At 40.5% G+C, this 25,195-nt stretch overlaps 1 protein-coding gene across 3 annotated transcripts; it reads left to right on the top strand.

The window, feature by feature from the left end:
* Positions 1-1,390: 1,390 nt before the first annotated feature.
* LOC102224199 (interleukin-1 receptor-like 1) lies at positions 1,391-24,332 on the top strand. 3 transcript variants are annotated; one of them, XM_023337087.1, is made up of 13 exons: positions 1,391-1,536; positions 2,825-2,989; positions 15,393-15,488; positions 16,290-16,542; positions 17,327-17,519; positions 18,019-18,190; positions 18,629-18,691; positions 19,047-19,182; positions 19,272-19,423; positions 21,858-22,001; positions 22,760-22,927; positions 23,187-23,467; positions 23,597-24,332. In XM_023337087.1, exons 3-13 carry the CDS (start codon positions 15,395-15,397, stop codon positions 23,882-23,884), a joined length of 1,944 nt encoding a protein of 647 aa, XP_023192855.1. In that variant the 5' UTR covers positions 1,391-1,536; positions 2,825-2,989; positions 15,393-15,394; the 3' UTR covers positions 23,885-24,332. The 3 variants fall into 3 exon arrangements, with proteins under 3 accessions (XP_023192855.1, XP_023192856.1, XP_023192854.1); XM_023337088.1 differs by lacking the exons at positions 1,391-1,536; positions 2,825-2,989 and adding an exon at positions 7,389-7,522; XM_023337086.1 differs by lacking the exons at positions 1,391-1,536; positions 2,825-2,989 and adding an exon at positions 14,897-15,297.
* The last annotated feature ends 863 nt before the right edge of the window (positions 24,333-25,195 follow it).

Below are 25,195 nucleotides of genomic sequence, written 5' to 3'. Positions count from 1 at the left end.
TTCTTGAATTCAAATTGAATTTAACTTTGTATGTCTCTTGAGACTCCAGTGGTTGTCTACACCTTCTGAATCTCTCCCAAATTCTTTACTGGGCTTCGTTTCACAATCCTGACAAAATTGTCCTAGACAGTTGTGCACATTGTCCTACCACACTTTCTTTCTTCCACTCAACTTTCCATTAACACGCTTGCATATAGAGCTTTGTGGCGAACCCTTCAACATTTTGTCAAGATAATAAAAATAACGTATTACATAAATCAAATATATAAATGAGTTTACTTTTTCTAACTCAAGTATTCAAATAAAACTTTTAGACAATCTTCTAATTTATTTAAACCTCTCCACATGCTGGCTTGCACGCCGAACCTCCCGACAACTTGCAGGTGTTGTAGCCAGTGGCGCAAAAACGATTTGGGGGATTTTTTTTTTTTATATAGTCAGCATTTTATGTACTTAACAGCTGTTTGTGTATGAAATGATCAACAACAGAGGAACAGCACTGATTAGGCGCCCCCCTCCCATACAGGCAGCTTGGGCAGCGGATGAGGCGCGTTTTGTTTTCTTTTAAATTTGTAGTAATGCCTCAACAACAGGGAGCTAAAGATGGGGCGCAGAAAAAACTCCGGGGCCCAAAACAGAAAACGGAAGAGGGGGAAGGATAAAGATGTTGGAGAGACGAAGAAAAGCTTTTCAAAGTGGTTGAAAGACAGAAGGTAAGAAATGTCCGTGTATCAACAAGAGAGTTGTAAATATTCAGGTTAGCTTTAGCTAGCCTACAATGATGATGTTCTTATCCACCTCAAAAATATGTAGTTGCGGCCCTGGCTATTTACACAAATGCGTTTTCATGTACGCCACAATAAATTAATCTGTAACCTCACTCAGGGTTCATAGAAATATAGAAATCAAATATTGAATGTAATAATTTACAATGTTTACAAAAGTGTGCACCTTTTTTTTTTTTTTTTCACTGCCTCTTCTCGGCAGTTCTTTAGATATTGTGTAGTTCCTCACTTCAACCACAAGAGGTCTCTCCATGCTCTAACACAAACCCAGCGCACTTAAGAAAGAGGACAGGGCCGAGGGAGACCGGGCTCAGAAAAACGCTGGAAAAAAACAGTTCGTCTCGTCCAGCGGGGTGGGAAACGACTCACGCTGGTTATTCTGGCCGCCGTTGCCATGAGTTACACTGTGCTACCGGCAACAAAAAAGAAAATAAAAGAAATGAGTCTTGACATCTGCTGTGTAACAGCAGAGCACGGTGTAAAGTATGAAGGGCATGATCCCAGACTTCTCTCCTCCCAGCTGTTGCTCAACATGTTAGCACATCTGCTGGCTTTCAAAAGATTACTGAAGAGGAAATTGCTTCAGTCTCCACAGAAGAGGAAGTAAGAACCGGGAAGAACTCGACGACTCAGCTTACTTTTTTCTTTTTTCTCCCCCCCCCCCCTCCTCTATAAAGATGTTTATAGTGGCTTTTTATGGAACCTGAGGAAGAGAGTATCTTTACAGAGGGACTAACATAACACCAGGCTGGTGAGTTCTACATTTTAAACCACATTGACTGAAGATTGAAGATCCTTGACTCGTCATAACCTCTTACATCAGAAATTGCCATGTGGGACGTCCTTTGCATCTGTCTGCTGCTAGAGCTAATATAAATCTGAGGTTAGATTTCCCTTTGGTCACAAAGCACCAAATTTATTCCAACAATGTTTGCTTGTATTTTTGTAAAACTAAAAAATTCTTGATCTTTAGCACGTCTGATATTTACTGAGGTGTTTTTTTTTTCCCAAATACAAAATAAAACAGAAAAGGGGGGGAAAAAAACGTATGAAAAGAAAAATCACTGCTATGTTTCAAACTTAAGACAATTAGGAGATTTGAGGACAATCTGTGAACTCTTTAATAATAGTTTCCACATTTTGTCACGTTACAGAATCACAATCCGGAAAATCAGAATATACTTTAATCAATCAATCAATTAACCGAACAGTCAGTCAGGTTGATTTGTATAGCACATTTCAGCAACAAGGCGGTTCAAAGTGCTTTACATCGTGAAATCATAAAAACATATTTACTGATCTCTGAGGGGAAATTGTTTTTTTTTTTTTTTTGACAAGGTGCTTTCCAGTGTTAAATATTAGCAAATATAAATATAACAATAGTAATATAAGATGTACAACACAAGTGACAATCGCACGTCTATGTTAATATGACCTAAACATAAATAAATGAATAAAATAAATAGAAATAAGATCAAGTATGTACATGGAAATGTGTGGATCTATAAATCGACAACTAAAATATCTGATGCATTTCGACCAAATTTTAAGTGACGGACCAACACTAACCTATGAAAGAAATGGGGGGAAAGTGGGAGAAAAACAATATGGACTTTTAAAACAATTTCACAAAGAAACACGTGATGGATATGGAGGGCAAGGAACTTGAAGTCATTAAAAAAAAAAAGACACCCAGCTGTGTGTCAGTATAAATACAGATGTTCAGTGAAGGCCTCAGAGGTTCGTTAAAGAACATTAGAGTAAAACGCACCTTCATGAAAACCAACAAACCCACACTGTAAACAGAAAAGAAAATCAGTTAATTTGTTACAAATGATCAAATTAAGTTTATCCAAGTAAATACATTAGACTGTCATGTTAAACAAACGTAAATAAAGCAAGTTTGACCAACTTAATTTTATGACATGTAAGAACTGAAGTTCCGTGTTTGTTGTTTCAGAGAGTTCAGGGAGAAGGTTATGAAGTTTACAGCAGGGTCAGGCTCTAAATCAACATCCCACGCTCTGATCGCCTCGCAGGTTCAATCCATCATCTGACTGTGGAAACGCCACGGAACGACCGCCAAGCTGCCAAGACATGACCATCTGCTGAAATATGCCTCCTGGCTAAGGAGCACACAAACCAGAAAAGCAGCCTAGAGGTCAACGGTAACTCTGGAGGAGCAGCAGAGACGTGCAAGTCAGGTAGGAGAATCTACGGGCAGAAAAACTAGTAGTTGTGCAAAACTGTAGAAAACCCAACTTATTTATTTATTTTTTATTTTAGGGGAGTTTGGCAAGCAGATGTTGTGTTCGCTTTGTCTTTCAAAATGGGATTTTATTTCATCTGACGTTGATCTTCAGATTATTTCTCATTCACATCCTCACCTGTTTAGCTTCTTATTTCGTTGTTTTCGTGATGCGATTTTCCGTGGTTTGCGCCACGCCGCTGAACAACGCTGCGGTCCGGCTGGCGTGGTTCGTGAACTGAAACTGACTCTGACACAAATCTTGTGAAAGAGTGTCGAGAAGAAAGCTGTTGCTGAAAGGAAGCCGAGAGAAAACTCCATCCAGGCGGCACGGCAAACACGAGAAAGAAGAAAGTGGTGTGCACGCAAAACAAATAATTCCAGGGCTAAATTTGATTAAAAAAAAATTTGGAGGCAAGATTCGAGAATCAATGTTTGAAGGCGCTCTTTAGTCGACCCAAATTAGCTGGAGATATTTTTGAAAAGAAGAATTAGCAAAATTGTGAGTTTCTGAACTGATATCGGCTTAGATCGAAGGATTTGCTGATGTACTTTGAGTGAAACGTGATTCTCCTCACTGAGGTGAGGTAATCATAATTTCTCACTACAATATTTGGGTTTTTACTTGTGAAACCTTTTGGAACCCCTCCATCATTTTTCATTCAGATTGGTAATTATGCACAGTTTTGTTTTGAATTCATGAAAAAAAAAAAACAACCAGAATGTGGAAAAGTTAAAGGTCATTTTAAAGGCGCCGCAAAGGTGAGCTGGAGTTCATCCCAGACATTTTAGTGGAGTTTAAACAAGAGGCAGAACATTTTTGCCAAAACTTGTCAGTTTTTAGTGATGACGAAATAACTAGACTGCTTTGGTAAACAATCATCATCAAGTCCAATAAAACATTTCTCAAAGTGCATCCAGGTTTGAACTTTTTTTTAATGTCCAAACTTTAAATTTTAAAATGTGGCTTATCTGAATGCTTGCTTTACCTTTATATTTATATATATATATATATATATATATACACAGTACAGACCAAATGTTTGGACACACCTTTTAATTCAATGAGCTTCCTTTATTTTCATGACTATTGACATTGTAGATTCACACTGAAGGCATCAAAACTATGAATAAAACATGTGGAAATATGCACTAAACAGAAAAGTGTCAAACAACTGAAAATAGCCCTTATATTCTAGTTTCTTCAAAGTAGCAACCTTTTGCTGTGATTACTGCTTTGCACACTGTGAGGGATTTACCCCCCTCAACAGGTGGTGTTGTTTTTTGTGCTTCCTGTATTGTTGCTTTATTTAATATTTAGTTTTGATCATCCTCTCTTTCCTTTGAGGTCATGTGTTGCCATGGAGGCACGCCCATGAGCAGTGATGCCTGGGACCTGGTGTTTCCAATTTACCTTACTGGGAAGGTCCATTGTTTGAGAAGGAGGAGAGATGTTTGTTTTATTTGTTGTTGGTCCCTGCTTATTTTTGTTTTTGTTAAATTGTTAGTTGTAATTCTGTGAATATTTGTTTAGGAATATTGTTTAGCACAAATGTTTGTTCTTTCGTTACCTGGAAATGTAATTGTTGTCTCCGCCCCTTAATTAGTCCTGGCCATGCTTTAAAAGCCAGGTGGTTTGAATCAGAGGGGCGGCTCCCTCTCGTTTGGAATGTTTGTCAGTTTGAAAATGGTAGTATAATGTGCAAAGAACTGATAAAGAAAAGATTTAGAGCTCTAGAATGGCTGGACTTTGTCTGATTTTGGATCGCAAACCAACACACACACTCTGTATTTTCTTGATGAGCTTCAAGAGGTCGTCACCTGAAATGGTTTTCACTTCATAGGTCAACCTGCCCTGTCAGGTTAATAAGTGGGATTTATTGCCTTATAAATAGTCAAGAAAATAAAGAAAACCCATTGAATTAGAAAGGTGTGTCCAAACATTTGGTCTGTACTGTATATACAGTATATATATATATATATATATATATATATATATATACACACTATATGTGCAGTGTATATATACACTCAACAAAAATATAAACACACTTTTGTTTTTGCTCCCATTTTTCATGAGATGGACTCAAAGATCTAAAATTCATTCCAGATAAACAATATTACCATTTCTTACACATGTTGTCCACAAATCTGTCTAAATGTTTGATAGTGAGCACTTCTGCTTTGCTGAGATAATCCATCCCACCTCACAGGTGTGCCACATCAAGATGCTGATCTGACATCATGATTAGTGCACAGGTGTACCTTCTACTGCCCACAATAAAAGGATGGATTATCTCAGCAAAGCAGAAGTGCTCACTATCAAACATTTAGACAGATTTGTGGACAACATGTGTAAGAAATGGTAATATTGTTTATCTGGAATGAATTTTAGATCTTTGAGTCCATCTCATGAAAAATGGGAGCAAAAACAAAAGCGTTGCGTTTATATTTTTGTTGAGTGTATATATACACTGCACATATAGTGTGTGTATATATATATATATATATATATATATATACTTTTTCCAGACATGGAATGAAAAAAAAACCAACCAGTTGAGTTAATTTATATAAAGTATATATATATAAAGTTGTTGAATGGAGATTTGGTTTCTTGTCAGCCTCTGCTCATCGTACCAGATTTTTCTAGAACATGGTATATTTGGATCAGATGACTCATCCATTTGCTCCCAAATAAATAACTTTCGTTGATGATGCATTGCTTTCTTAATCCTTCACACTGTGCACATGGAAATGGTTGTACTTTCACTGTTGAACATTGCGCAGCGCTCTCCAGATGATTTTCCTTTTTCTTTTTTTTTTGGAGATTTGCTCAGATGTTTGTAGTGATGTGTTGTAATCTTAAATTGAACTGAAGAAAGTTTTTTTTTTTTTTTGTCCTGGAGGGAAAAGAAATCTTGTGGATTAATTTTTATATGACTCAGGGGGAAAAAATGAAGTCCAGGCTTTTGCTCACTGTCACTTTGTGGGCCGTGGTTGGTTCACGCTTTCTTTGAACAATGTGACATTTTGCAGTGGGCTGTGAATGACTGAGACTGACTCATAACTAAATGCTCATGTAGGACTACTGTGAAGTTCATAATCCAATGGGGAAACCCGTGGCCCTGTACATTTCTGGCAGACGGCAAGATGTTTGTTTCATGGGAAACCGTACTCTTTTCCTGTCATCTTAAATGTAGATTTTTGCAGCTTATGCATCACTTAAAGACATGGATGATTGTTCTAAAATGAGCAATATGAAGCAAAGTAAAACTAGAAGAAGCAGCTGAGGATACAGCTGCTAAAGAAATACGATGCTTCTGATGGACAATGTGACTCCAAAAAAAACACCTTTTTTTTTGTTAGCATTCACAACGACAGAATTTTGGCTCCAGTTCTGACCAGCATTTTTTCCCCCTCTAAATCGTCGTGTCCAGTCCCTCCAAGCAGCTGAGTCAGCAGAACATGCTTCTTTATGTTAGTGGAGCATTCAGTGGTTTCATAAATCTAGTCAATGGAAGCTGCAGAAAGTCTTACTTTACTACAAATACAATGAGAAATTCATGCTGTAATAATGTAACTGGTAAAAATGCATTTACCACTTATCTGATAAAGATGAAGGATAAACATTTATTGATTTATTTTGTAATTAAGTTTGTGGATGTCGGCAAGCTTCGTTTATTGAAACAAGAAAAAGAAAACCAGTTTTCCTATGAAAAGCTATTCATCTTTGAGAAAGTTTATGCTCACAAACAACACCCAGGAGTTACCTTGAGGGTTTGGTTGCTGACTCTGCTAGAGGTTTTGTTCCGTTGCCATGGCATAACGACTGGCGTGTCCTCGTTACTCAACTTCGGGTTGTGTCATGTTATTGGAGGAAAACAATGTTTTGGTGCGTGAGGAGAACGTCGCCTTCTTTCCTTTCTAAAATATCAGCCGTAATTTATGCACAATGAAAAGTCGTATTTTCAGCCCGGGTTATGAAAAGGCAAGTTTCCAGTTTTTGGAACTTGAAAGGATCATAATGAGGGGAGTTATTTTTTTATGTGCAAAAGTAACTGCAGAAGCTAATACTCTTTCATAATGTTTTTATTTTTTTTTTGTAACTATTGAGTCCAGGAATTTATTTCCAGTCACAGTCGTGACACAGTGGCCAGTATCATTTTCTCCAGTTAGGTGAGCTTACGGTCAGTTGTTCACCTGGGGACGGGCATCAGAACGACTTTGTCAGTGTGTTGAAATGCCAAAGGAAGGTGAGCGGAAAGCGTCCAGCCGCAATCCAAACACATCTCTTCCTTCTCTCTGTGTTGTTTCGTCCCGTGGAGGTGGGACCAAGCTGGTGACTAACCGGCTGAGCTGCATGGTGGAGACTCCACTTTGCACGCACGGGTCAGAGGTGAGGCTTCCTCTCTTTGCTCTGGCGTCCCGTGTAAACTCTCTAATCCTTCCTGTGTCTCCCGCCGCCTCGCACGTTGCTTGCTCTTAGGTGAGTCAATGCACTTTGCATGTTTGCTTTGAGCTTAGGGTACAGATTTTTTTATTTTAACTTAGGTTTTTTTTATTTATTTTTATGCTCTTGTAGGAACTGAATCGCCTAATATAGCCTGCGTAGTCTCATTTGTATAAATAGGACGTCAATAAAACACAGTGTTCAGTGTTGAATATCCGACTGAAGAGCTTTTGAAGTCCAACCTCAAAAGAAATCTCACTTCCTTTCTCTTCCTGTCGCAGATGGAGAAACTGTAGTAAGGGTAGCTATTCTTAAGCAAATGTATAGCAAATGTTCTATTATAAAGCATGTATAGAAAGGCATGATGCAACACCTTAAACCTGTGTTTACCAGAGACTGGTTTGGAATTACTTATTAATAGTGTCGGGATTTTATTGTCCTCCCTGTTTGCTCTTTTATCTACATTTATTTCTGCAGTCGCAGTTGCAATAATCACTGCTTCTGGTTAGGACATGGTTAGCCACTTCATGCATTGGAACAAGTAAAGTTGTTGTTCAGTAAACCACCAGTGGGTTTCATGGAAGACTAAACTCTGAGCTGAGGTCAAAACCAGTCTATATTGGCACATTCCCCATTTTCTTCCCCCCCTCCCAAGTCACGGAGCTTCGTGTATCTTGATTTGAACGTTATTTCTTCTTGATGCTGTTTGCTTTGTTAACATCTAGCCTTGTCAAAGCACACTTTGTTCTGTTGCACCGCAGCTACTGTTGAAAGAGGTGTGATAAATCAGGCTGCCAGAAATCTCTCGGAGCATCTCGCCACAAACCAAAGCAGAAGAAGATCTTCACTGCAAGAATACGAGACCCGCTTTTGCGTCATAGAAAGTTTCTCTCTGTCTTGCCCTATGTCATGTTGATCCCCAGTTCTCATGCCACGCTGCGCCAGAGGTAACTCCCGTTGTGTTGCTTCTTTAGTGCAAAATGAGTCATGGATTTTGACAGCCTCCCACGGCCTGTAACTCATTAATCTCAGTTACAGAGATTACAGTAATTGCACTTAGAAAAGCCATTATAGTTTGTGTCATTCTTATGTTTTTTTTCGCTGAAACGATTGTATTTTGACGCCCATGGGATGAGCTGCTCCTTCCTTCCACCCCAACTCTGCATCTTTGGTTGAGAGATCTTTTCTCAGGCGCGGCTAAAAATAGAACGGGGTTCAGACCTCGCTCTCTGACAAAGAGAAGAACGTCCAGTTCCCATCCTGAGCACGCAGGGCTTTCCAAAACAGAAAGCGAACCCAAATGTGAGAAACGCTCGAAGATGCGAACAGAAGCGACAAACCCGACACCGCCAAACCGCAGCCGGCAGATGAGAGGAGGGGGCGGACATTTTTAACAATGAAGAACATGGAGCATGTGCGATATCTGTCTATCAGAAAGAGAGAAATTAAACATTTTTACAAGGAATAAAAACTTCCTAAATATCGGAAATGTTACCAAACATAATCCCGAAGGGCGAGTACAAAGTCTGTGTTGCCTTGTAATGAGTTGGCAACCTGCCTCAGCTATTGACCACTATGGATGGTTGGAGAACTCGTCACTTTTAGGAACTTCTAGACCAGCTAAAAACATTTCAAAAACTTGCAAGTGGACCTTTTTTGAAACAGTTTCATAACCTACAGGAAAGATGAATCCATCCATCAGTATTTTATACCCGCTTGTCCTTACAAGGCAGTGCCTATCTCCAGTGGTCAGTGGGCAACACCCTGTACAGTTCATCAGTCTTCAAAAGGGTAACAGAGACAAACAGGACAACCATGTGCACACTCTCTCAATTTAGATAGCAACGAGTCGTGTTTTAGAGGACGCTGACGTACCCAGAGAGAATCTGCCCGTGCACAAGCAAACTCCATCCAGAAAGACCCCAGACCACAAGTCGCACTCAGGACCTTCTTGCTGCAAGGGACGAGTGATTGGGGGGAACAAACCTCACAAACTGATCAACACGTTCAAACTGTTATAAGAACAAGGAATTTTTTTATTGTTATTTTTGAAAAGGAAAAGACTTGCAGAAGTCTGAAGAAATACGTCTATTGATGCCTGAACGTGGTTGAAAGGTCGTTGAGGTTGATCAAACAGCCCACTCAAGCCTGTCTTTGTTTCTTTTTCAAGGCATATGATTTTGTGGTGCTGCAGGCCGTTAAGGACACTAATTCTACAAGGAAAAAGAAAAAGGGTGGGGATGGATATGCTGCTCCCAAAAGTCAGGAATGGCGCCCTGGACGACTGCGTTGGGGACTAATACAGCTGCATGCAGCCCCGGCTACCTTAGTCTAATTTGGCTCAAAAGTACCTCTTAACTGGAGTGGATATGTTGTACATGGTCATTCATTTTACTTGACTTTTCCTCCTTCGTCTTTATCAGCTGCTACAGGTGAACTCCTTCCTTTCAGGCAGCCTATGACAGCAGGTGGAGTAGTAGCAAACTGACCTACTTGCATAGGCGTCTGCAGTCATTTCAGGTATTAGCAGCTGTTGATCTCTCTGGTCAGGAATGACAGAGCTTGATGAACAGACTTGCAGTGGGAACTCTACACCCATTCAGGGCGTGTGTCAGTCAACGGAGCAAGTTGGGACTTGCCTCGCAGGCTCAGTGCATGAACCAAGGATCGAGGTTTCAATTCCCCTTTGTCATTCGAAATCAAATCATTCTCCCTTTAGCACAAATTTCACATTTTTGCTTAGCTTGCCATTTCTTCCTAGTAATATCAGGAATGGGAACTAAATTAGCTGATGTGAACCTCACCCAAAAACTCATTCTCCTAAGCTAACCTTTTTAAATCAGCAACTAATTTTTCCTGCGTTGCGACGCAAGTCAACGCGTTCGAGCTCGACGTTTCACATGCGCAGACTTTGTCGGGTGTTTGACTAGTGGAGGGCAAGCGATTGTGCAAACCATAAGAACTTTTAAACAATCGTGTTAAGTAAAGACAGATTAGTGCACCTTATATCCAGAGTTACATTCAGAGAAATTGATTTGCAGGTGAAACTGAGGTTGCATCACCAACGTACCTGTGGGAAACATGAAGATATGAAGCACTCCCAGTGAGACAAACTGTATAACAGAAAAGCAGCATGGCTTAAAACACCTATATTTTTGGTTTGTATACTAACTTACTGTCTGACAGTTACTCTTGGTAGAAAGGATTTGCATGTTTTGGCCTCGATGTGTGATTCACACAGGAAGATCATTGGTGGTACACCACCTCCAACGTCACTTCAGGGTGCCAGTCAGCTTCTTTGTAAATAACCATCAAATGCAAACATGGTGACGGCTTGTAGGTTCATAAATTAGTGTTTCTGTTATGAAACTGCTTTTGTTTTCAGACAGTAAGACTGACTGTAGCTTCAGCCAACAGGGGCCAACTAATCTGGGTTCATACTGAACAAAGACACAGGAAATTGAACTGTGTCTTTGTTAACTGTGTAACATTTTTAGAAGAAAACGTTACCTTCTTATAAAAATTAGACAAAAGCTCAGTTCAGAGAGCCATCCCTTTAATTCACAGACAACTGAGGTTTGGAATGATGTGAACATGAGAACCACTGGCCTTTGTAACGTTCATATTTAATTAGCCAGTAAAAATTGAATCCGTGTCTTTGCCCTCTTCTCTTTATTCCCTTCTGACTTGTCAGGAATCTTAAGTTCTTTGTTCCATCAAATCAACCACATCTCTGTCTCATTATGAGTAACACTAGACTCATTCCTAATTTCAGATTGGATTTCTCAGCTTGCGAACATGACGCAGTGTTGACTGCGAAGCCCTTGACGTCACATGTTTACGAGCCTGCAGGTTCCCTGCGTGTCGTCGGGACCTTGGACCTGTTGTTCACTCCTGGGCCCCGAGTGTTGAAACGGCCGTGTCACAAACAGATGGACAAAGTTTGCGTGACTGAGCAGGACGGCTCCCCCCCCCTGCCAGCACTTGACTGAAGGCAAACAGAAATAAACACCTTTGCCGTCGCGAAATCACACGTTGCACAAATTTGTTCCGTTAGAGAGGCCCGTTACCCAACAGCGTCGCTCGCTGCGGTTTCTGCCTCGCAAGCACTTTCCGGACATGTTGCTGCTTTGCTCCGGAGAACGAATGACTTTGTTTTGTTAGGAGCAGAAAAGTTTGTTCCGGGAAGCAGTCAGTGTTTTGTGTTATCGCCTCAATAAAATGAAGATGAATTTTCCAGTTCCGGGCTCCTCCTCTCTGACAAGGACAAACAGAGGAATCACTTTATCGCTCCCTCAACTTCTCCACCGTCTCCATTAGCGATGGTAACGCGGGGCTTTGTTTGCTTGAGAGATTAAGAGGAACCTGATAAAAAAAAAAAAAGAAAAAAAAGCTTTGCTCGCTTTTAATCCGAGGTCTAGAAAATTTAATTTTCAGTTTTGAAATGATTTTCAGTGAAGTCTTTTATTTATTTTTAATTTTTGGTTTTTGTTAATTTTTCAAAACTTTGATTCATTCCACAGCTAGCTACTGGCACAATGGAAGAGGATTAGGGCCACTAATATAATAATAATAATAATAATAATAATAATAATAATAATAATAATAATAATTTAAAAAAAGGATTCTTACATTTTTCTCAGAATTTTAACTTGTTTTCTCATAATTCTGACTTTTGATCTCAGAAGATTAAAGTAAAAAAATTCTAATAAAAAAAAAGTCAGAATTCTGAATTTTGACTTTTTTCCCCCCTCTGAAAAACCGCATGTCTTTTGATCTCAGAAGATTAAACAAGTCCCTCGAATAATAAAAAAAAAAGTCAGAATGCTGAGAAAAAATGTCAATTATTTTCCCCCCACTGGCACTGACCCTCTTCTGTACATCACAGCTAACTCTCTTTTTTAAATAAAGCATCAACAAAACAATTTCCTCTTTCATGAGAGTCGTCCATCTCCATCCACTCGCCCTCCAGCAGGACGACCTGCTGAACTCCTCCTGACTTCCTCTCTTGCGTTGCTTTGTCTAAGCTTGTCCCAGATTTAAACTATGTTCGACATGCTTTGACTCTGCAGCGACTCTGGATGGTTACGCAAAATTCTTAGTCATTCAAGTCAGAGTAATCCCAGGTGCCTGAACAGAGAACAGAGGGACTTCTTCTCTGCTGAAATCTCTGACTTATCTGACTTGCGATCAGAGCTGTAAATTAGCATCCAACTTTTAAAAACCAAAACAGCTCCAGACGTGTCGGGTCTGAAATCAACCAGCTGCGTCAGGTTGGTTTCACTGGTGGAGCTGTTGCCTGGCAGCAGGAAGGTCACGGTTTTAAATCCCGGCTTGGAGTCTTTCAGCGTGGAGTTTGCATGTTTTCCCCTTACAATCCGTCTTTTGGGGGAAAAAGCTTAGCATCTCAGGTAAATTTCAACTTTATAAACTCTTGGGCTGCATCACGGATCTTACAAATGTACTTTTGTATTCAGGTTTCTTACGATCTTGCTTTTGTAGGATGCTTTATATATGTTGATAACTGTTTATTTTTATTATCCATCCATCCATTTTTTACCAACCTTGTCCCCAGTGGGGTCAGGAGGGCTGCTGGTGTCTATCTCCAGCTAACGTTTCGGACGAGAGGCGGGGTTCACCCTGGACAGGATGCCTGTCTGTCGCATTTATTTTTATTAATTTAGTTTTTTTCTTAAAGTCTCTTCAGTGAGAAATAAAAAAAACATATTTTATTTATTGCCTTTGTGGTATTAAGTAGAAGAGAAGCACCTGATTTTTAGATATTATTTGTTCATTTACTGCTGCAGTCACTAGTCGTCCTGGTTTTAGTGAAATATATAGCTGCATTACGAGTTGCAAATAGCAAAAAGTTAAAAAAAAAAAGCTTATTGCATGATTAATTCGGACTTTCTGTATCTAAAGAAAAATAAACGCAGCATGATCAGAAGTGAAGGTTAGAAAAAAAAGAGAAGAATACATTTCTCCAAATCTGAACGGTTGTGTGAATTAGATATTTTTAATTCCAACGTGTTACAAACAGCTCCAGGATTTTTCTTTCCTGGCTTTTAATTCAGCAGGAACATCAGGGGGACGTGCATCACACACACATCTTTCAGAAATATCATCATATTTGTGTAGATTAGATCTCTACGATATTGTTGTGAAACTACAATTGAGAGTTTGAACCGTCCCAAAGGCCCAGTCATAATACAGACACACGACTGTGCCTGAAACCCCTTTTGTCAACTGATTCAACACTGTTAGTCAAAACTGAAGCCCAGTCGTTGCTTTGGAGATGGAATAGCGACTGCAGTCAGTCACACGTTTGGTGAAAGATGTGGTTAGATAAAAATCACTGTCCGTGGGAAAGTCTGTGGTGTTAGCAACATATGCAACCGACGATGATTTAATTGTTCATGTCGATTCTTTTTTTCTTCTTCTTCTTTAAATCCAGAGAACGATGATGGTGACGCCGCATCTGTCTTCAGATGCAGATCAGGCTGCACCTGTCACAACTGTTTGACACGCAAGCAGCAGGAAGAGCTTTAAAAGAGAAAAAAAAAGTGTCATTTCTGTATCCATGGTAACCAGCACCCGAACTGCTCGTTAATGCATTGCCAGTTTGTGTTTCAGCGCTGAGACGCTCCAAACATTACGCGGCACCGAGTGTCCTTCCCCCCCGACGGACGGGGACGTCGCTATGGAGACAGTCAAAAACAAAAACACAACCGTTTCCCATTTGAAGCTGAACACGCTCTGCGTGAACATGGAGGTGTAAATGATCTACGGTGTTGTGTACAGGATGAATACTGTAAAGTAAAGCGCAGGCATTGCTGTTTAATTTAGGCAGGAACAGGAAGTCACACTCAGCTAACAGGTGTGCTGTGCCGCCTCCGCGTTTTTGGCGCTTCACTCGACCGGCTGCATTTTTAAAAAACAACCTTTATGTTACGTTTAAAAGTTGTTCTAATCTCCATCAAACACTGCAGAAAAATTAATTGTGTTGTAGCGCATTCAGGTAAACATAAATGTACTTCTCTGAAGAAAGAGAGGAAGCAAGTTAGTATGGGTCGACATAATCCAGATTTTTACTTCATGTTATTTTTTTTTAAAAAAGATTGGCAATAATAGATGTTGATGGGTTTTTTCCTGGCCACGTGAAAGGAAGGAAATCCTGCCAAAACAACTAATGTAACAACCAGAACATGGAGGAAATGTACTTAACTTGCTTAACAGCTTGCTTAACACACCTTAAGTAGAAAACATATCAGAATTTCCTGCCATTTTACTCTGAAAATGCTTTCCCCCTCTTGACATGGTTATGAAAACTTCTAACATGAGCTCATGTATATTTGCACAGTTTTATTTGACTGAGGACATAAAATATGAAGGTGTGGAGGGGGAACAAAAGTCATTACAATCTTCAAGAAAAACCCAGCAGGAAGAACAGTTCTTGGCATTAAATTTAGCCTTGTTTTCACTTTTGACAGTCTGACCTTAGCATTAGCTCTTTATTTTTTAAAGAAATACAAGCCTAAGCACAGAACATAATACCTTCAACAGTGAGGGAGGCTGGGTCATTTTTTCTTTCTTTTTTTGGGTTAATTTAGTCATCAGATACTGAGAATGGCGTCTCCATGGACACCAGACCTGCTCCTGGTTTGCGAGCGTTACTCAGCGTTTTTCAGCAGTTTCTGCTGTCACTCCTCCGTGTCTGTATCTGTGGTTGAGGAGCAGAGGGTGGGAGAATGGGGAAGGAAGGAGCAGAGAGAGGAAGAGAAACATGTGCTATGAAAATCTTTACACTGGAGGTTTGTGTCAGAGACCCACTGGCTGGCACAACATGTTCAGGTTGCTGCTGTAATCCATAAGACACAGTCATTTATGTGTTTCCGTTTATTTTCAGCAATGGGCCCGAGTTCATCGCCGGAAAGCTTTCTGATGTTCCTCTGGATTTCAGGGATCTGTGGTGGACTGGCCCAGGCTGAGCTCATGAAAAAAGGTTGGTTTTGTTTTCTATCTTGACGTAAATGTACAAAAATACCATGTGTCTTTTGGAAAAGAAAAGAGACAATGAGCTGTTGTTTTGTAATGTTACTTATTAAATTACAAGTATGATATTTCACATGGTTTTGCTTTGTCAACAGCCTCCACTCGTCATATGCAAGCATTTTACTGCCCTCTTGTGGACAAAAATGTCCCACCCGTCTCACAAAAGCCAATAAAATGATGGATCAGTGACGTTTTTATTGAAGCATGTCAAAAATTTGTTATATCTTTTTCAATAATATAGGAAAACTATTTATTGCCATTACATCAGTCAAACCTTGTAGTCTTATAGTTTCAGCTTTTTGCAGGTTTCATTTTTGTTGATCGATTTTTGAGGCTGGAAGATCTTCTTACCATCACCCTAATCTTTTGATCCCTTCAGATATTTTCTATCAGATTAAAGTTGGGACTCTGACTGGAACACAGTTTTTAAATATACACCTAATCAAGGCAACTGCAGCATTGCTTTGAAATAAAGTGGACAGAAAGGATGTTTCTGCTCTGTTGCTCACAAACAATGACGAGTGTGTTTAAAACAAGCATGTTTAAAGTTATAGTTGATGAAGTTTGAATCATACCTGACAGCTAAAAATGAACGTTAACAGGGACATCCACAGTCATTCGTTTGAATTGAAAGTGACATCACACATTTCAGTTTACAGCAGCTTTCTGATGAACGGACACGATGTGAAGCTAATTTTAGCAGCTAAGTTTGACAGCAAGTTGAGAATTAATAATGTGACATGCGTTGCAGATAACTGCACCAACTACGAGCTCGTGTTTGAACGGGTGTTCTCTGTCCCCGGGGACGCGGCCATGCTGAACAGCACCCTGCTGTCTCCGGACGTCTTTGACTTCACCGCCGTCCCGTTCAACATCACCTGGTTCAGCGCAAAGACTGGACAGGAGATGAGAAATGAGGCGGGCCGGATTCTGGTGCTCCAGGAGACGCTTTGGTTCCTCAGCACCACGATGGACGACGATGGGGAATACCTCGCCATAGTGCGGTAAGAGACTGTCTGAAGGCAAAGTCATTACAACAGAGCAAAGGCTTTTGTAAAGGCTTCTATTTAGGCTACTTCTTGTTAGAAAACTGATATCCATTGCAGGGTCTTTCTACATTATCTACACCAAGTAAAGACATTTGCATCTTTTTTCCTCTCACTGTTTGAAGTGAAATAAGACAAAACCGCTCTTGTTTTAGATTAGTTGCTACTAGCAAAATTATTTCTACTTGCTAAATGCCACACAGTCAGAAGTTTACGCACATTTCCATTATTTGGTGGCATTGCCTTTGAATGGTACGACTTGCATCAAACCTTTTGGGTTTCCTTCCACAAGCTTCTAACAATAGTTTGCCGGAGTTCTGGCCCATTCCTTCTGACGGGAACTGAGTCAGGCCTGTTCAGATTTGCCCACAACTTCTCCAAAGGACTGAGGTCAAGGCTTTGTGATGGTCACACCACAAAGAGTTGGTTAAAGACTTGGTTGTCTTTCAGCCACTTTGTAACCACCTTGGTCCTATGCTTAGGGTCATTGTCCATTTGGAAGACCAATCTGTGCCCAAACTTTAACTTCCCGGTTCATGTCTTTAGACGTTGCTTCAGTATTTCTGCATAATGTTCCTTCCTCTATTTTATGAAGCGCACCAGTCCCTCCTGCAGCAAAAACAGCATCACGCTGTGATTATGCCACCCTACGATTAACTCAGACATGAGAAATAAATAATAAAGAGACAGTAATCATTCTGAATGTAAACTTCAAACCTCATTGCATTGTCTTTCCATGCAGAACTCCTTCTCAGTGCTACATGCAGTCCACTATACTGGTGATAACTCTGCCAAAGGACGGAGAGTGTGGAAGGCCACTGAAAGCATATACACCTCTCACAAAAGGCACGGCTGATAAAGTGAACTGCCTTCTGGGGGGTTATGTTGCGAAACTGGACAGCTACGGCATCAGCTCCTCTGTCAAGTGGTACAAAGTGAGTAACATCCAATTCTTCATAGGCCAGATCTACATGAACACGGCAAAGTCAGTGGACCACAACTTGTTTTCTAGCTTTTCTCCGTTATTGTTGTGAAACAATTTTCTATACAGTCAGTCAAGAGAATTTCTACAAGACTTGGTGGAATAAAAAGCTTCCCCTCTTTTCCTTATGAAGATGTGTCGAATGCCTTCCTAGATATGTCTAAGTTCAACTTTCTGCATGTGAAGATTTTTTTATATGCACCTGGTTTCATGCTGATGAGTTGTCTGCAGCAGTTTCCTCTCAACAGAACTGCAGCTCAGGAAAATCACACCTGTCCCTTTAGGAACAAAGTATAAAACGAGATAAAAACTTGTCCTCCACCCTTAAAAAAGAAGGATAATCAGAGCCTTTTTTTTATTATTATTATTATTATTATTGTCAAGTCATTAAATCATATTGGGTCCTTGTAGAGTGGATCTTCTGTAAATCATTTTTTGTTCACCCAACTCAGGGCTGTGATCCCGTACTGGAGGACTCAGGCAGCCAAATCATCCAGGACAGGAACAAGCTGGCCTTCCACAGCGTGAAAACTGAAGACGACGGCATTTATACCTGCACTCTGACCTTTACCCTTGATGGGGTGACAGTAACCGTGTCGGAGACCACCGAAGCAAAGGTCAATGGTCAGTTCAGATCATACTATATTTATACACACCAGCAAAAATGACTCATACGACCTACTTTCGAAGCGTCTGGTTAAATATTTCAAAAGTAGGTTTTGGACTCGTTTGCTTTTGTATGACCTCGTTCTAGTTCATTCCTTCTGTTAGTTTTATTCTTATTTCAGGTGTTGGATTTACTTTGGTAGAGTTTCTGTTCAGGTTTCCCTCCAGTGTCAGTCTGTCATTCACTCTTCTTTTCTATTATGGCGGCTCGTAAGCAACGTTAAGGTACATACTGCCACCTACTGTGCATGAGTGTGTAGCAACACTACCATTACATTCTGTTTTTTAAATGATGCCAAGAATGGCAGAATTCAATTGCCTTGACCAAGCAAACAAAAGAGATGATCAAATAGCAAAAAAAACAAAATCATACTATTTTTTTATCTCTCTTTTCAGATAACTACTTCCTCGTTCCACAAGTTCATGAGCCGGAAAAGGAAATTATCAAGGAGGCCATAGGTGAGGTCTCCCCTTGGACATGTTTTGCTTTTATAAATATGCCTGCCTGTTTGAAATATGTACAGTTTTTCACCAATACAGTCTGATGTGTTTTAAATGTCCAAGCAATGTTCTTATCAGACGTACAAAGCTTGCTCGAACATATCTAGTGTATTTTACAAAAGCATAAATACATGCAGATTTGTTTAGTACAGTTAATTCAACTGGTTTGCTCATCATCTTTAAAGACGTCAACATACTGAACAAGACATGCCAAATAATATCAAATAAAAAAAAAAGACAAAATTCAAATAAATCAGTGATTTAGCTCAGTAAGCACACTCAGGCTGAAGAATTTCTTCCTTCTTGCTTTCAGGGTCAAATTTCACAAAGAGGTGTCTGGTGTTTGTGCCCGGTTCTGGGACGCCGTCCGTTAACGTCATTTGGTTGGTCGAAAATAAGGTCATGTTTGATTCTGAGCCGTCTGAACGCGTCTACACATCAAATCTGCGGTTGGTACATTTAGATTAACTTCTGCTAGTGGAAAAAAATGATGCCGCCTTTTAAGGCCGACGCTTTCAACGATTTGACTTTTTAACAGTTCGTGGACCCAAGATGAACCAAAGGGTGTGTGGTTAGAACGGCTGCTTCTCTTCGCCGAACTGAAGGACGAGGATTTCTACCTCAACTACACCTGCAGGGTCTTCAGTCCCCGAGGCTATCCGGACGGATATTTTACTTTGTTACCAACTGGTAAGGCTTGTGGGCATTAGGGGTGTAGCTATACAATAATCTCATGATACGATACGATATGCAATATTCTGATCACGATACAATATGTATCACAATATTTGGCAAACAATGCAATTCGACAAGGAGAATCTGAACACTTTTTAATGATTCCTCCTTTTAACAAACCTTCGACTACTGGTTCAATCCCATCCAGTGCTTCCGTCTTTAAAGGGTATTGTTTTACTCTAGGTCTCCAGCTAGATTTTGCTTTTATTTGCACTGGGGGAATTGACCCAAGTAATCCAACATCAGAGGGACCTTTTGTCCACATGTGTTCTGGAAGCTTAGCTAATTCAGCTTCTTCTTTTTCTGTCAAAAATATGTTCATGTGTCACTCAAATGCATGAACTTGAGCTGTCCCTGTAACTACTTCACAAAGTGACTGTTTCCAAACATCACAGCTGGGGCTGTAGCTCCAACCATCTTCACCTTCTTTGAGTATTATCATTTTATTCTTACTTTAGTTCACAGTCAGCCTATAGATCATTGTGATTTTCTGTTTAAAGTGTTCTCTTCCTTACGTGTGTATGGAGGTCACTACTGTCTGTTCAACTTTACGCACCTCCTAATTTAGTAACTACCTGTGAACAGTCGTATTTTGTTTTATTGACAGTACTGACCGAGATTTGAACCGGGCTCAGACCTTTGATCAGATATCACATCTGGAACTGGGTTGTTAGATGTTTGGGTTAGAAGCTTTACGACCTCTGTTGTTTTTCCTGACTGCCCCCTTGCCTGTTCTTCTTTGACAATAAAAACAGGAGCTCATGTGAGAGCAGATCAGAACGCTCTGTAAAACTGCTCGGAGGAGAAGTTTGGCAGAGCCTTCCCTTTTGCAAAAGCTCCACGTAAAATTCATATACGTTGTCTGTGGTTCTTTCTTTTATTTAGGTTCGAAAGGAAAATACCTATCAGATACGATTCGATTCACTAATTCGAAAGGACAGAGTGATTTTAGTGACATTTTGTGTTCCATAGTCTTGGATTTAATTATCTGAAAACTGATTAAAAGCACCAACTACACAATACCTGACTGATTGGACAGAGTCTAGCAATCTACAGCTGGACAAAATGAACCGAAAATGCAGTGAGAAAATTAGTTTCGGTCATTTAATTCATGTGGATTTGACATAAAACTCAAAGTTTCCACAGTGATCCAGGAGCTGAGTGGGGAGATTATCAGCCTCTGTAAACGCTCAATATGCAAATGATTGCACTTATGTTTTTCTTTTGGACATACTGTGGCTGCATTTTGGAGCATTTGGCTCCAGGACAGCTGCTCCACTCCTTGCAGATCTATAATATATTGTGGTGCTGAGCCGTTCGGTGATTTATAAATTAACAATATTTTAAAGTCTGTTCTCTGAACTACAGGGAGCCCGTGTTAGGACTGTAGAACTGGGTTGATGTGCTCTATCTTCCTGGTTTTACTCAGAACGTGAGCAGCAGTGTTGATATTGAGATTTTGCAGCAGATTTGATCATTTTTCAGGATTTTTTTTTTTTTCTTTTTATAAAATTTTAGTTGGGGGAAATCTTCTTTTTTTCAATTCAATAATTGGAAAATCCGAGGCCATGGTCTTGAGCCGGAAAAGGGTAGAGTGCCTTCTCCGGGTCAGGGGGGGTGTCCTGCCCCAGGTGGAGGAGTTCAAGTATCTCGGGATCTTGTTCACGAATGAGGGAAGAAGGGAGCGGGAGATCGACAGGCGGATTGGCGCAGCGTCTGCCATGAAGCAGGCGCTGTACCGGTCCGTCGTGGTGAAGAGAGAGCTGAGCCAAAAAGCGAAGCTCTCGATTTACCGGTCGATCTACGTCCCCACCCTCATCTATGGTCATGAGCTTTGGGTCATGACCGAAAGAACGAGATCGCGGATACAAGCGGCCGAAATGGGTTTTCTCCGTAGGGTGGCTGGGCTCTCCCTTAGAGATAGGGTGAGAAGCTCAGTCATCCGGGAGGGACTCAGAGTAGAGCCGCTGCTCCTTCACATCGAGAGGAGCCAGTTGAGGTGGCTTGGGTATCTGGTCAGGATGCCTTCTGGACGCCTCCCTGGTGAGGTGTTCCGGGCACGTCCCACCGGGAGGAGGAACCGGGAAAGACCCAGGACACACTGGAGGGACTATGTCTCTCGGCTGGCCTGTGAACGCCTCGGGATTCCCCCGGAAGAGCTAGAAGAAGTGGCCGGGGAGAGGGAAGTCTGGGCCTCCCTTCTGAAGCTGCTACCCCCGCGACCCGACCTCGGATAAGCGGAAGAAGATGGATGGATGGATGGATGGATAATTGGAAAACTTTTACAAAACAAATTTATAAGCAAAGTCTGTTTAACTACGCAGCTAAAAACTAAGTATTCCCAATGTAAATTGATTTTGCTCTGATATGTGATTTCTTATTTCCACAGATCCGAACATCATCCTTCCCATCGGATTAGTGTTTGGTGGAGTGACTGTTCTCTTCGTCGTCAGCGTCGCCGTCTACTACGCCTTCAGGATAGACATTGTGCTGTGCTTCAGGAGAGCGTTTCCAGTCCTTTACACAAACAAAGGTAACACTTTACGTCAGAGGTGGAGCTAAAATGTGCTGTGGATATTACAACACCATCACTGGAAATAAAGTGGAAACATCTGGTTAGCAGCCTCTTCCTTACGGCAGCTATAGAATACAGTAGCACGCAAAAATCCAAAGCCACAGAATCTCCCATTTTTTATCTCACATTGGAGCACATCTTTACAGAAGCACACAAACCACAGGACTGCAGCTGCACTCTTTCAAATAAAGTCACCCACCAACGTGAAAAACTGCTGGCCTTTGTTTGATATATTCTGTTTAACTTGGAACATTAGTGTTTCAGTAGGTTATGATTTTGACTAAGATGTACTCAAAATTGAGTTCCTAGTAAATTAACATTTTCTCACTTTGTCCAGTTCATAATAAAAAACAGAATGCCTGATTATAATTACCACTATAGAAAAGAAATAAATGGATTGTTTTTGTTGTGGGCTGCACAGTGGAACAGCAGGTGGCACTGTTGCCCTGTACCAAGCAGGTGCAGAGTTAAATTCCCGCCATGTTTTTTTTTTCTGAATGGAGTGTGCATGTTCTTCTCATTCATGTTCTCTCTGTGCTTCCTCCCTTAATTCAAAGCATTCATTTTAGGTTAATTCGTCCCTGTAAATTTCATTTGTGCGTTCGTGTTTCTTTGTTGTTGTTGTTTTTTTCATTTTCTGGAACCATTGTTGTTTGACTTTGTCCAATTTTGTCTGATGCAGACAAAATTGTCAACTAATTGAAATTTATTTTTAGATCTTGATGGCAAGCTGTATGATGCCTATGTGGCTTACCCCAGTCCTGGTGCCTTTGGGTTCAGTGAAGAGGTGGAGAAGTTCGCCCTGCAGACATTGCCTGAAGTGTTGGAACAGGCCTGTGGCTACAAACTGTTCATAGCGGGCCGTGACTGCCTGCCGGGGCAGGGTAAGTCTCCCACATGGGAAAGTTAGCTTCATAAGCTCATTTAGCACTGGTGTGAAACTTCAGTCTGAAGGCAAACAGTCTGAGAGTTATGGAAGAGTGGCAAAAAAAAGTAATTTTTGGAAGAAAAAAAAAAGCCAGAAAGAAGTTTGCTACTCATGTGTTTGATGTGAAGTTTGACATGTTAAATAATGCCCCAAAAATCAACTCAATATCATTTTTATTGACGACGACTTTCTCTATGCTTTCTGTCTTCCTGCAGCCGTTGTGGACTCTGTGGACGAGAACCTTCAGGCTAGTCGTCGTGTTCTCCTGCTCTACACCGCTTCCACTTTCATCAAAAAGAGGCACACGAACAGCACCAGCAGTAACAACAACAATATTACGAAGGTTGGCGAGGAGGCTGATCAAATCCAAAGTGGGACCAGTGAGGGCAATGGCGGCGTGGGTTTTGGTGGTGACGATAAGGCGTTTTCGGACACAAGGCAGCATCTGGAATGTGTGGCATCCATGAACAGAGCGCTGCTGGAGGGCTCCTTAAAGGTAAGACAGAGAAATGTCATTATTTAGCCACAGAAAGTCACACAATTCAGCCGATAAGCAACTCTAATTCATGTTGAGGTCTCCCAGTGTCCTCAACAAAGAGGTTCTAATGGAGTTCTGTTTTCTCAGGTCATTCTGGTGGAACTGGAGGAGATCACCCCGGCCCAGCTGGCCCTCTTCCCTGAGTCGGTTCGCCACCTGAGGAAGAAACAGGGCGCCGTGTGCTGGTGGAAGGTTCTCCAAACCAGGCAACAATGGAGGGCATGGAGAGAGGACGAGGAAAGACGTGGAAAGGACTCACAAGTGTCACCGTCCCTCTCTCCTCGCTCCAGGTTTTGGAAAGAAATTAGGTATCATATGCCAGTTAGAGGCAAGAGGGCAGTTTATCCAGAGAAAACTGCCTTGTTGAACATATGACCCAAACGGTCAGAGGACATTTATGCCACTTCTTGCCAGTTAAGGCTCCAGTGTTGTGCAACATGTAGTGAAATCGAAGAAACCTCAAAACCATCTGATGTGTACAGCATGACAGCCATTCCTGAAAACAAGTGTTGGAATTATTTTCTAAGTGTTTATGTAAATTTGTGTAAATACAGTTGTAAAAGTTATGGAAATATTTGTACATATTTGGTCTTGTTTTTAAGGTTGTATAGAGAAAATGAAAGCTGTGAGTTTTTTTGCGCACGAAAAATGGAAATATAAGCCATTTGCAAAACAGTGAAATGATTCTCCATCAAACGTTTTTATACATATTTTGGCATTAAACATTGTTTTAAAGGTTTTTAAATAAAAGAGAAGTTTATCAAAAAGAAACGCAACAATTATTCCCTTGTTAACTTGTTTGTGAATAAAGATATGAAAGCGAGCTTCATTCTGTAGTGTATATTTTTGAGTATACAGTAGTTTAGTAATCTTGCAAGGCTTATTGACTATGACACCAATACCAAAGTCATGTGGCTCCCAATTAATGGGGTTTAATACGATCTACATTAAAGAAGGAAGCTTGCATCGCAAAAGGTTTATTTAAACTTTGGAGTGTAAAGTTGTCTAAAATGACTGAGCCACAATATTTCCAGACATTTATGATGTTTTCACACCCGATAGTCTGGTAGACTCACTTTGATTGGGGACCAAAATCACGGCATTTGTTACCTTTTCAGCTGCAGCGGTTCACTTTCGCACTGCACTGCCAAACAAACCAAACTTTGAAAAACCTATTACACCCCCTCGCCAGTGGTGGCGCTGTAACAAGAACCATTTGAATGACACAGGCTCAAAAGTACGCACATCTGGCTAGTAACTAGTTAAGAATTACTCAGTTTTATTTATTTCAGTAACGTTTTGGGAAAAATGTACTTTCAGAAGTAGCTGTAATCCTCTGTACTTGTTACTTTTACTTTGGTAATAAATTTGTACACATTTTTTCTTTTTCATTTTGGTTTCTAAAATACCAGATGTTGGAAATAACTTTTATACATTTTAATCTGTCTGATGGCATCATTTTCAAGTACTGAATTTGACCAGACTCTTACTAGAGTAACTTCTTGGACGGCTACTTTTTACTTTTACTTGAATACAATTTTTGGGTACTTTATCCACTTCTGATATCTGGCTAAATATTTTTAAGCAAGTTTCTGAAATAATTGGATATTTGTCCACTGTGCTCTGTTGGATTGAGATCTGCTGGCTGTGGATGGTTCAAGCAACAATTCCTATAAAATAAATGGT

This window comes from Xiphophorus maculatus, chromosome 7 (genome assembly GCF_002775205.1).
Source record: "Xiphophorus maculatus strain JP 163 A chromosome 7, X_maculatus-5.0-male, whole genome shotgun sequence".
In the NCBI taxonomy this organism is placed as follows: Eukaryota; Metazoa; Chordata; class Actinopteri; order Cyprinodontiformes; family Poeciliidae; genus Xiphophorus; species Xiphophorus maculatus.
Note: the sequence above shows the minus strand (reverse complement) of the source record. Positions and strands in the feature narration are given on the sequence as shown.